General features: G+C 45.0%; 1 protein-coding gene across 18 annotated transcripts in view; it reads right to left on the bottom strand.

The window, feature by feature from the left end:
• Positions 1-13,073, bottom strand: part of TCTN1 (tectonic family member 1) — a 43,622-nt gene extending 30,549 nt beyond the window's left edge. For 17 of the 18 annotated variants that reach the window (XR_013401388.1, XR_013401387.1, XR_013401389.1 and 14 more), the window contains exons 1-3: positions 12,827-13,073; positions 7,593-7,713; positions 1,181-1,311 (exon numbers count right to left, since the gene is read on the bottom strand). Coding sequence is in view for 13 of the 18 variants with exons in the window: in XM_077955054.1 (XP_077811180.1) it covers positions 1,181-1,311; positions 7,593-7,713; positions 12,827-13,046 (472 nt within the window). In the remaining 5 variants the exon portion in view is untranslated. The remainder of the gene's footprint in view (positions 1-1,180; positions 1,312-7,592; positions 7,714-12,826) is intronic. The other variant, XM_077955058.1, reaches the window with a different exon arrangement.
• Positions 13,074-13,308: the final 235 nt, after the last annotated feature.

The following is a 13,308-nucleotide window of genomic DNA, read 5'->3' as shown; positions in this document are numbered from 1 at the left end:
GTGAGCTGAGATCCGGCCACTGCAGTCCAGCCTGGGCAACAGAGCAAGACTCCGTCTCAAAAAAAAAAAAAAAAACATGTATATATAGAAACCTAGATTCCTATGTATGTCTGCATATTATAAACACCTTTGAGATAAGTATAAGGTTTCAAAAGACAACTACACAAACATAATTACTTTTAAAGAAAATGTGCATGCCCACAGGTCTATAAAGTTACTTCCTATTACCTGTGAAATGGTCTCTAAAGAGATACACTATACATATAGCAAAACATAGAATAATTGCTTTAAATCTAACTGAGGGTTGGACGAGGCAGTTCACACCTGTAATCTCAGCATTTTGAGAGGTTGAGGCAGGAGAATCATTTAACGACAGGAGTTTGAGACTAGCCTGGCCAACATGGTGAAACCCTATCTCTAGTGAAAATAAAAAATTAGCTGGGTGTGGTGGCAGGTGCCTGTAATCTCAGCTACTCGGGAGGCTGAGGCAGGAGAATCACTTGAACCCGGGAGGCAGAGGTTGCAGTGAGCTGAGATCGTGCCACTGCATTCCAGCCTGAGTGACAGAGTAAGACTCTGTCTCAAAAAAAAAAAAAAGAAAAAAAAAAAGGGGGCTGGATGCGGTGGCTCACGCCTGTAATCCCAGCACTTTGGGAGGCCGAGGCGGGCAGATCACCTGAGGTCGGGAGTTCGAGACCAGCCTGACCAACATGGAGAAACTCCAACTCTACTAAAAATACAAAACTGGCTGGGCATGGTGGTCCATGCCTGTAATCCCAGCTACTTGGGAGGCTGAGGCAAGAGACTTGCTTGAACCCAAGAGGCTGGGGTTGTGGTGAGCTGAGATCGAGCCATTGCACTCCAGCCTGGGCAACAAGAGTGAAACTCCGTCTCAAAACAAACAAACAAACAAAAGAAACCACAAAAATTAGCCAGGCGTGGTGGCAGGCACCTGTAATCCCAGCTACTCAGTAGGCTGAGGCAGGAGAATCACTTGAATCTGGGAGGTAGAGGTTGCAGTGAGCTGAGATTGTGCTACTGCACTCTAGCCTAGATGACAGAGCAAGACTCTGTCTCAAAAAAATAATAATCATAATCATACAATAAATCTGACATTTTTCCATAACTTTGAGAAAAAATTTCCAGAGTTTCACAAAACATATCAATGTCAAATACTTACAGTTTGTAATATGAATGCAGAAAATAGATGGACTAATCTGTTCAACAAGTTTAAATACTCTTTGAGGTGGGTTTGCTGTAAAATTCAATGAATACATGACTGCTTTTTGACTACAAAACTGGCTGTCACCCCTGAAAATTAAAAAAATAATAATACGAAGTTACAAGACATAAGCACACAATCTCAGCAAGATTATTTAAAAACTGTCAGATGCTTGTACTATACTATGTTAACAGTTATGTGGAGGATATTTATGAAAGCATGACATTAGAATTGAATCCGGCAGGGCACGGTGGCTCACACCTGTAATCCCAGCACTTTGGGGGGCCGAGGTGGGCGGATCACAAGATCAGGAGATTGAGACAAGCCTGACCAAGATGGTAAAACCCCATCTCTACTAAAAATACAAAAATTAGCCGGGCATGGTGGCGTGTGCCTGTAATCCCAGCTACTACGGAGGCTGAGGCACGAACATCGTTTGAACCAAAAGGGCGGAGGTTGCAGTGAGCTGAGATCACGCCACTGCACTCCGGCCTGGCAACACAGTGATACTTCATCTCAAAAAAAAAAAAAAATTGGATCTTTTTTTTGAGATGTAGTCTCACTCTCCCAGGCTGGAGTGCAGTGGCATGATCTCAGCTCACTGCAAACTCTGCATCCCAGGTTCAAGTGATTCTCCTGCCTCAGCCTCCCAAGTAGTTGGGACTACAGGTGTGCACTACCACGCCTGGCTGATTTTTGTATTTTCATTAGAGACAGGGTTTCACCATGTTGGCCAGGCTGGTCTCAAACTCCTTACCTCAGATGATCCACCTGCCTCGGCCTCCCGAAGTGCTGGGATTACAGGGATTAGTCACCACACCCGGCTGAATCCATTTTTATTTAGTTTATTCTGTGTTAAAATATTTTGCATTGGCCGGGCACGGTGGCTCACATCTGTAATCCCAGCACTTTGGGAGGCCGAGGCAGGTGGATCACGAGGTCAAGGGATCGAGACCAGCCTGGCAAACACAGTGAAACCCCGTCTCCATTAAAAATACAAAACATTAGCTGGGCATGGTGGTGGGCGCCTGTAGTCCCAGCTACTCGGGAGGCTGAGGCAGGAGAATGGCATGAATCCGGGAGGTGGAGCTTGCAGTGAGCCAAGATCGTGCCACTGTACTCTAGCCTGGGTGACAGAGCAAGACTCCATCTCAAAAAAAAAAAAAAATTTTTGCATTTGGGCCAAGCACAGTAGCATGCACCTATATTACCAACTACTCAGGAGGTTAAGATGGGAGGATCACTTGAGGTCAGGAGTTCGAGGCCAGTCTGGCAACACACTGAGACCCTGATCTCTTTTAAAAAAAAAAAAAAAAGTTTGGCATTTAAAACTTTTTCCTCTAACAGAAAAAAAAAAAAAAATTGAGACAAGTAGAATAGCTTTTAAGGAAATCTTGTCAAGAAATGTAGATCAGGGTATAATTTTTATGTCAATGAACCTTATAAACTCTGATAGCATCAATTAGATAAAATTTTGCAGACCTTCAGATTGTTTAAAAGTACCCAGAACAGATCCAAATTCCTTGTCTTTAGAATAAAGCTGTCTTCAAAGGACTGTGAGAATAAGAAAATGTGGAGTCATCTGGAAGGTTTAATGCTTAGAAGTTATGGTACAGGGGCAGGCACAGTGTGGCTCATGCCTGTAATCCCAGCACTTTGGGAGGCCGAGGCGGGTGGACCACCTGAGATCAGTCATCTGGAAGGTTTAATGCTTACAAGTTATGGTACAGGGCCAGGCACAGTGGATCATGCCTATAATCCCGGAACTTTGGGAGGCTGAGGCCAGCGGATCACCTCAGGTCTGGCCTGGCCAACATGGCGAAACCCTGCCTCTACTAAAAATACAAAAATTAGCCAGGCGTGGTGGCATGCAGAGACTGAGGCAGGAGTATTGCTTGAGCCTGGGAGGTTGCAGTGAGCCAAGATCATGCCACTACACTCCAGCCTGGGCGACACAGTGAGACTCTGTCTCAAAAAAAAAAAAAAAAAGGAAGTTGTAAGTCTTCAACCAATCCCAGATTTGACAAACCCCAATCAATTTGCTATAGATATGGATATGGTACAGGCCAAGCACCATGGCTCATGCCTCTAATCCCAGCATTTTGGGAGGCTGAGGAGGATCACTTGAGGCCAGGAATTCAAGACCAGCCTGGGCAACACAGACCCCTATCTCTACAAAATCAAAGAAAAAATTAGCCCAGCATGCTGGCAGATGCCCATAGTTCTAACTACTTGGGAGCCTGAGGTAGGAGGACTTGAGCCCAGGAGGAAGGTTACAGTGAACTATGATCGTGTCACTGCACTCCAGCCTGGGTGACAGAGCAAGACCTGTCTCAAAAAAATATAGAGGCTGGGCACAGTGACTTACGCCTACCATGCCAGTACTTTGAGAAGGCCACGGCAGGAGGATCACTTGAAGCCAGGAGCTCAAGACCAGCCTGGGCAACAAAGTGAGACCTTGTCTCTACAAAAAAAAAAAAAAAATAGCTGGACAGATAGATAATGGTATAGAGACAAAGTCATAACAAAAATGGGACCATATTCTACATACTGTTTTAAGGCTTTTCTCACTTAATATATAATGCCTAATATGCACTTGCAATATTATACTAAGTGGCTTCATTGTATACCAGCCTATTAATACCCCAATTTGTTCAACCAATTCTCTACTGTTGGTTTAGGTTTCTAATTTTCCCCAATTATATGTAATGCTATAATGACATCCTTATACATATATCTTTATGAGTATCTCCAGGTGTTTCCTTAGGATATGTTTCCTGAAGTGGAACTGCTAAGCCAAAAGGCAGGTAACATTATTTAAGGCTTCTGAGACACACTCCCAGATTGCCCTCTAGAAGTGCACAATATACATTCTCACGAACACTGTAGTAAGAGTGCCTATTTCCCTGTACTCTTGCCAAGACTGGATATTATCATTCAGTTTTTACTGGGCCTTAAAGGATAAGTAGAAATCAGACAGACAGTAGGAATGGGAAGCAAATCCAAGTGCAAGAACAGCAATGGCCAAGGCTGGGTAATGACTCATGGTCTTTGGGAAACTCTGAGTACCGAGGTTGGACTGGAGTGGATTCAAGATGGCTGGTAGCAGGCAACAGGCTCTGAAAGAAGGTGGGAATCAATCTGAATCCAGGTTAAGAAGCCTATAGATAATGATAACTTCTGAAGGTCTTTTAGTGAGCGCCTGACAGGATGAGGTGTGAGCTCATAAAGTAGGAGCAGGGATGGACGACCATAAGGGCTAGAGTGATGGAAGGCTCCACAGAATGGGACTCCTTAGTCCCCTCCAGTCAACCACCTCCCCAGTCCTGCGCAGTATTTCAGTATCATCATCAGATCTAGATACTTCTCTCTAGCCCCACTGTCACAGCTTTTGGGGAAGGTGGGGAGGGAAACCGTTAATCCACATCTGCAATAGCTTTTTACTTGGTTCTCTGCCATCAGGCTTGGCCTTGTGATCCACTGCACATGCTGCTGCAGAATTACAGAAGATGTGAATCTGATCCTCTTAACAACCCAGGCCCTGTGGACTTCAGGACAGAGTCCAAACCCCTCAGCATACACACAAGGCCCCTGGGGACCTGACCCCTGATCTCTTTGCTGTACTCCTCTCACCCCACCCCTCTCTGGCCACACTGAGTTACCTGCAGTTAAGCAGGCCATCCTGCATCCCCCATCTCTGCCCATGCAGCTCCCTCTGCCTGGAATGCCCTTCTCCTCGGTCCATGCTGACCATCTTCCACGTGTCCTTCAGGACCCAGCTCAGCTCCTGTCTTCTGGGGAGCATTTCTTAGTGAGGCTGAGTTAGATGCCATTCCTCTGCCTTCTCATCGTGCTTGATGTAGAAACTGCCATCCACTCTTCTATCTCCCTTACTCAATGGTAAGTTCTTTGAAGGCAGGAGAGTGCCTAACTCATCTTTACGTCCCTGGTGCTGGCATCAGGAGGTGCTCAAGAAAGGTTGGGAGAAAGAAAAGACTGCTGAGACATGAAAAGTGAAAGGAAGAGGCAGAGGTCAGGGGAGCCTCCAGGTTTCTGGCCTGGTGTCTGCCTAAAAGACTAATGGTAGAGGAAGTCAAAAAGGGACACTAGGAAATCAGTTAGAGATGGAGAGGAGAAATTCATTCATCCATTCAACTCATTATTATTATTATTATTATTATTATTATTATTATTATTATTTTGACAGAGTTTCGTTTTTGTTGCCCAGGCTAGAGTGCAATGGCGCAATCTTGGCTCCTGCAACCTCTGCCTCCCAGGTTCAAGCGATTCTCCCACCTCAGCCTCTGAGTAGCTGGGATTACAGGCACCCATCACCACACCCAGCTAATTTTTGTATTTTTAGTAAAGACGGGGTTTCACCGCCTTGGCCAGGCTGGTCTCGAACTCCTGACCTCAAGTGATCCACACACCTCCGTCTCCCAAAGAGCTGGGATTACAGGCATGAAACACCGTGCCCAGCCAATTCAACTCATTCTTAATGAGGGCCCACTACGTGGCAGGAGCTCTACTAGGCACTAATGGTTCAGAAGTAAAGAGATCCTCCAGGCGGGGCGCGGTGGCTCACACCTGTAATCCCAGCACTTTGGGAGGCCGAGGTGGGCGGATCACGAGGTCAGGAGTTCGAGAACATCCTAACACGGTGAAATCCTGTCTCAACTAAAAATACAAAAAATTAGCTGGGCGTGGTGGCACACGCCTGTAGTCCCAGCTCCTCAGGAGGCTGAGGCAGGAAAATTGCTTGAACCCGGGAGGTGGAGGTTGCAGTGAGCCAAGATGGAGCCCCTGCCCTCCAGCCTGGGCAACAAAGCAGCTTGTCTCAAAAAAAAAAAAAAAAAGCCCCAAGTTGGAGCAAAAATCTCACTTTCAGGATCCTGTATTTACTAAGGGAGGAAAACAGAATGATTTTCAACAAATACTGAAACATGCTACAGGCCAGGTAGCCAGAAAATTAATCTGACTACATTGCCCTGTTCTCTGAGCATTTTTACAATACTAGAAATAGGCTCAAAATCCCATTAGTCAATAAAATAGTTTCCCACAGGAAAAACCCAATGTACCTCTTAAAAGGTTCACCTATCAAATATCAATTGCTAAAACTTGCTATAAGGCTAAATTTAAATTAGCTATCTCTGAATACTAAGTTGGTCCCATCCTGAATTAATGAGCCTCTTCTAAGTGTTGCTAGTTTTTCAAAAAGCCTTGAAGCTAGGTGCGTTGGCTTACGTCTGAAATCCCAGCACTTTGGGAGGCCAAGGCGGGCGGATCACCTGAGGTCAGCAGTTCGAGACCAGACTGACCAATATGGTGAAACCCCGGCTCTACTAAAAATATGCCAGGTATTGTGGCGTGCACCTATGGTCCCAGCTGCTCGGGAGGCTGAGAAAGGAGAACTGCTTGAAGCCAGGAGGCAGAGGTTGCAGTGAGCCACTATCGCACCACTGCACTCCACTCTGGGCGACAGAGCGAGACTCCACCTCATTAAAAAAAAAAAAAAAAAGGCTTGAAATCTCAATTATAAGAGATCATTCAGAACAGATTATTTCTTTACCTTATAATCAGCTGGGAATGTCATTTTTCATTGTTCTATACAATGCGAACTGTGAGAATTCCTGGTAGATTTACATATCAGAAAAGTACAAAAGATTTCTTATCTAATTTTTTGTTACAAGTACTATGTCCACAACAAAAGCTGTGAAATTAAACTGCACTTTTCACCCTAGGCTATACTAATTCACTGATACAAAAAATGTGACCACTGTCTGTTTACAACTCAAATTGAAATGTGATTCAATCTCTAAACAAAGAGGTTTCATTACAATCTTTTAATGTACATTCTCTCTTCTCTTTTGCCCGCACAGTCACCTGGTTGAATGCAGATAAGGGACAGCTACTTTTTTTTTTTGAGACGAGTCTCACTCTGTCGCCCAGGCTGGAGTGCAGTGGCGAGATCTCCGCTCACTGCAAGCTCCGCCTCCCGGGTTCACACCATTCTCCTGCCTCAGCCTCCCCAGTAGCTGGGACAGGTGCCCGCCACCACGCCTGGCTAATTTGTTTGGATTTTTAGTAGAGACGGGGTTTCACTGTGATAGCCAGAATGGTCTCAATCTCCTGATCTGGTGATCCACCCACCTCAGCCTCCCAAAAGTGCTGGGATTACAGTGTGAGCCACCGCACCTGGCCAGGGACAGCTACTTTTTTACATATTTGTTTGGATAGTATGGCTTCAGAACGATGCAAAACACCGGAAATCAGGTTTGGGTTTTTAAGCCTGGGAAAGTTTTCCCTTTCCCCAAATTGTATTATCCTGGTCAAATTTTATCAAAATTGCATGTGTCATACGTAAACTTACGTGACAACTGGAACTGAGCAGGCAGAAAAGACACTGAAATCCACAGAGCTGCAGTCAGGATCACAGCAGCAGTTGACGTCACACTGTGCTGGGGACAAGTCACAGACACACAGAGCAGCAACTGCACAAAAAAGAGGGGTAGGATCCAGAGCATCACCATCAGCAGGTGGTGACTGCCCCCTGCCACCACAGTGTACCATAAGTCAATTTCATACAAAGGGTCCATTTTATTTTTCCTATTGCATTTTGGGGGAAATTTGTGAAGTGGAAATGAGTCAGTTTGAGCATTCCACAATTAGAGGTTTCCCCAAAGTTGCTAATGATCTGACTCGCTTGGAAAGTTCTGTTAGTGCTTTGCCTACAGAGATGCTGATTTGATAAGCTGAATACGAAACCCAGGCATTTGCAGCTTTCAGAAACTTTCCAGGTGATACTTATAATTAGACAAGTTTAAGAACCAGCACGCCTAAACCATTTGCCTGACCATAGAACCACCAGTTTAAAACTCCAAAGTCCTTAAGCCTCTTCTCCGGAGATTACGAGTCAGAGGAAGGGCCCACTTAAACCTTCAGGAAAGAGGTTTTTCAACCTTGCCCCTCTCTTCATGTATAACCTGCTGCTTTAAAGCTGAACTCATATTCACAGATTCTTGGCCAAGAATCATAACGGCTCAGGTGCTCAGAATGTCTTTGGTGATTTAGACAATAAGGTTTGAGGGCAGGGTAGGAATCTCCCCCACGTCACAACTTTTATTTTATTTTATTTTTAAAGGAGTTTCAGCTCTTGTTGCCCAGGCTGGAGTGCAATGGTGCAGTCTTGGCTCACTACAACCTCCGCCTCCTGGGTTCAAGCTATTCTCCTGCCTCAGCCTCCTGAGTAGCTGGGATTACAGGCATGCACTACCATGCCCGGCTTTTTTTTTTTTTTTTTTTGTATTTTTAGTAGAGATGGGGTTTCACCATGTTGGCCAGGCTGGTCTCGAACTCCTGACCTCAAGTGATCCACTGGCCTCAGCTGCCCAAAGTGCTGGGATTACAGGCGTGAGCCACCGCTCCTGGCCAACTTTTAATTATTAATAAGGATGATTTTTCTTTGCCGCTTTGTAACAAAAATGATTATCTGGATTTTCAATTCTCTATTTTATTCTGTCAAATAAGGAAGAGAAAGCCCTTTTAAAAAAATAGAGAATGAATTTATGGTTGCAATTATTGCTGGAAGGGAAGAAGTAAGATCAACCTTCAATCATATCTGTAATGTTTTCTTTTTCAAAAGAAGATTTCAAGGCCAGGCATGGTGGCTTACACCTGTAATTCCAGCACTCTGGGAGGCGGGCAGATCACTTGAGGTCAGGAGTTTGAGACTACCCTGGCCAACATGGTTAAACCCTGTCTGTCTTAAAAATACAAAAATTAGCCAGGCATGGTGGTGGGCACCTGTAATCCCAGCTACTCAGGGAGGCTGAGGCAGGAGAATCACTTGAACCCAAAAGGCAGAGGTTACAGTAAACTGAGATCACACCACTGCACTCCAGCCTGGATGACAGAGTGAGACTCCATCTTAAAAAAAAAAAAAAAAAAGAAACTCAAGCCAAAAAACAAAAATAACGAAAAAGGAATCTGAAGCAAATGCTGCTAGTGTCCACCCAACATTCTTTTTTGTACGTATGAATTATTTCACGATAAAAAGGAGCTTTAGAAAAATGTACCCCAGAGCAGCCAGACATAGTCTCAACCTCAGGAGGTTGAGACCAGCCTGGCCAATATGGTAAAACCCCATCTCTACTGAAAATACAAAAATTAGCCAGGCATGGTGGCATACACCTGTAGTCCCAGCTACTCAGGAGGCTGAGGCAGAAGAATCACCTGAACTCAGGAGGCAGAGGTTGCAGTGAGCCGAGATCGTGCCACTGCACTCCAGCCTGGGCGACAGAGCAAGACTCCATCCCCTCCCCAAAAAAAAAGAAAGAAAGAAAAAAGAAAACAAAAGAAAAATATATCCCATAGCTCACGCCTGTAATCCTAGCATTCTGGAAGGCTGAAAAGGGTGGATCCCCTGAGGTTAGGAGTTCGAGACCAGCCTGGCCAACATGGTAAAACTCCATCTCTACTAAAAATACCAAAAAAATTAGGCATGGTGGCGCACAGCTGTAATCCCAACTACTTGGGAGGCTGAGACAGGAGAATTGCTTGAACCTGGGAGGTGGAGGTTGCAGTGAGCTGAGACTGCGCCACTGCACTCCAGCCTGGGTGATAAAAAAAAAAGAAAAGAAAAAGTACCCCATAAAAGGTATAATGCACTCTGGAAAAAAATGTGTGAGGTGAAGGGGAAGGTTTTGTTAATACACGATAATTTCTTAGTCTAAGACACAAAAGCTTTCCCCCTAAAGTTTAGAGTGCTTCTAATTGAGAACTCTTCTATGTGCTTAGTAAAATGATACAACTTATGCATGCTAATGTAAAAAATAAAAAGTGCTTTAGGTTCCCTGTATGTTTAAAATTACAATCTTGCTTTGTTTTCAAAACTTAAAGCCCTTGTAGGTAGCTATAAGACTACTAAGGACGAAGCAATAGTGTTTAATAACTCCACTTAGGAAAAAGGTTTCTACCCAGGATGCAAGTGCACTTAATCATCCAACAAGTAGCTGTTGAGCCCCATCAGGTCCAAGAAGCACTCAGCTGCTCTTGCCTCCTATAGCATCTGCACACCTGGCTTGTAGAGCAGGGTACTAATGAACAGAGCCCAGATTCAAGATGAAGGGTTATCACTCTTCTCCACCAACACTGCCTGCAAGCCACCTGCAATGTTCCATCCAGTTCTCCACTCAGAGTCAGCCTCCTGCTCTAATATCTATAAGTTGTGTGTTCTAAAATTAGGCAAATAATTTACCCACCTGAAAAATGGGGATAACAGTACCCTCATGAGGTTGTAAGGATTAAATGAGATACATCATAGGTGAAATGCTTAGCACAGTGCTAAGTGAACAGTTAACAAATGAGTTATTACTGTCACAAGTCTTAAGAGAGGTCCTTTAAAAAAGTGAAGACAGGCGACAGGCAGAGTGCGGTGGCTCATGCCTGTATGGAGGCACTATGGGAGGCCTAGGTGGGCAATCACTTGAGGCCAGGAGTTCGAGACCAGCCTGAGCAACATGGCAAAACCCCATCTCTACAAAAAATTAGCCAGGCGTGGTGGCATGCACCTGTAGTTCCAGCTACCCAGGAGTCTGAGGTGGGAAGATCACCTGAGCCTAGGAGGTCGAGGCTGCAGTGAGCTGTGATCATGCTACTACACTCCAGCCTGAGTGACAGAGTGAGACCCTGTATCCAAAAAAAAAATAAAATGTGGGGACAAGTACAAATTCATCCCCGATAATGGAAAAACAGCCTTGAACACATGCTATAATAATGATGTTTCAAGCATAGCTTTATTTTGGAGAGAAAATGCATTAACAGATGGAGTACTTACATGAATAAAAGACAATCCAGTCCAAAAACTACTTAGAGTTTCAGACATTGAATACTTGGCTTCATTCTGTCCCAGTTTGTCACTGATTTAACTTCCCTACTAATTCATCAAATCAACAATTTAAATATAAAACAGAGCTCTGTTTATATATTAAAATAGCAAATATATTTCTCTGTAGTTTTTCTTTCAGATTACTCATAATTCAGAAAGAGCTTTTTGGAGAAATCAAGGTTCAGTAACTGAAGTTAAGTTCTAGAGTTCAAGATACCAGCTGATGACTTTTTTACCTACTAATACTGAGTCTTAATCAATCTGAGAAAAGATCTTCTTAAGAAGGGATAGTCCAGGCACAGTTGTTTACACCTGTAATCCCAGCACTTTGGAAGGCCAAGGTGGATCACTTGAGCCCAGGAGTTTGAGATCAGCCTGAACAACTTAGCGAGATCTCATCTCTACTAAAAATTAAAAAAATTAAAAAGCAAGCTGGGGGAGCACACCTGTGGATCCAGCTACTCTGAAGGCTGAGGCAAAAGGATCCCTTGAGCCCAGGAGATTGAGACTTAAGTGAGATATAATCATGCCACTGCACTCCAGCCTAGGTAACAGAGTGAGACCTCGCCTCAAAAAAAAAAAAAAAAAAAAAAAAAAGACTGAAAAAAAGATTTAAAGTACTGCATACCTATTGGGGTTACTCTCAATCCACACAACTGGAAAATTTTAAAAACTTTGAGATCATGAACCACTTTAAGAATCGGCTGCTATGAACTCTCATCTCAGGAAAAGGCATATTCACAAAGTTTTGCACTCAATCTTAGAGGGTCACAGTCATTCTCTGAAGTCATCCACGTCAATTTTTTTTTTTTTTTTTTTTTTTTTTTTTTTGAGACAGTCTTGCTCTGTCGCCCAGTCTGGAGTGCAGTGGTAATTACGGCAACCTCTGCCTCCTGGGTTCAAGCTATTCTCCTGCCTCAGCCTCCCGAGTAACTGGGATTACAGGCATGCACCACCATGCCCGGCTAATTTTTCTATTTTTAGTAGAGACTGGGTTTCGCCATGTTGACCAGGCAGATCTTGAACTCCTACCTCAAGCAATCCACCCGACTTGGCCTCCCAAAGTGCTGGGATTACAGGCGTGAGCCACGGCGCCAGCCAAACGTCAAATTAGATTATAAAATATTTCCACTAAATGTGTAATTCTAGAATTAGACAATCATTTTCTGAAAAAAAAAATGTTAATTATCCCTAAATATGACTCCTAAGAAGTGAGCATAACCCCTCCCTCCATGGCTTCCCACCTCCAATTCAACACAGGAGGAATCCTGGGTTTTTAGAATTCAGGTCAACAGACAAGCGTCTTAACCTAGTCACATTTAGTAAGATAGACCTTTGGCCTCTCTTTAAGTGAAAGTTCCATGCAGCCTAGGCACCAATTTCCACCATTGTCTCGACTTAATTTCGTCTTGGGCTGCAAGGATTCATTCATTATTGCTCTTTGCATTACTGTTGTCTGGGATCACTTCAAGTATTTTCAAAGGTCTGATACCGTACCACTTAAACTCTCTGAGACCCGGTTTTCTCATTTACATGACAGTGATAGTAAGAGCTACCTCTCAGGGTTATTGTTTAAAGAACGGACGTTTATGGAACACTTAGTGTATGCACACAGTAAGTGCTCAATAAGCGTTAGCTATCATTATTACGTCCTCACCCGGGCTGCCCCCTTGAGGTTGGATCCCTGTGGACCACAGGAGCTGGCACATAGTACCCACCGTCCGTGACTGGGGTAGGCCTGGGGCCGGAGGAGGACCCTGGTGCTCTAGGAGTACCAGGGGGCCTGGTCGACGGGAAAGGTCCGAAAGTCGCCAGGGCTGCCTCGGTGGAGTTGAGGCCCTCTGTCGTCACCGCCGGGGTGGCTTCGGTCTGGGCGCTCACGGAGGCCCAGCAGCTCAGGAGTACCACCAAGAGCGGCGGGAGGCCTCGCGGCCTCATCTTCCAGCGGGTCCCAGCTACGCCCGCGCCAGGGACCGCGCGTTGCCCGGCAACCGCTACACCCAGGCGCGAGGCATCACGGGAAGCGGCTTGCTAAGCCGCGAGAAGCTGCCGGAGACTGACGGGGGCGAAGCCTGGATGAGGCAGGGGGCGGATCCTGGATGAGGCCAGAGGGCGGAGCCTGGGTGAGGCAGCGATGGCAGGCACTAGGGCGAGCACTAGTGAGCGGCTGTGAAGCTGGCATAAACGAGAGGCGTGTAAA

This window comes from Macaca mulatta, chromosome 11 (genome assembly GCF_049350105.2).
Source record: "Macaca mulatta isolate MMU2019108-1 chromosome 11, T2T-MMU8v2.0, whole genome shotgun sequence".
Classification (NCBI taxonomy): domain Eukaryota; kingdom Metazoa; phylum Chordata; class Mammalia; order Primates; family Cercopithecidae; genus Macaca; species Macaca mulatta.
This window is presented reverse-complemented; position numbering and strand designations above follow the sequence as displayed.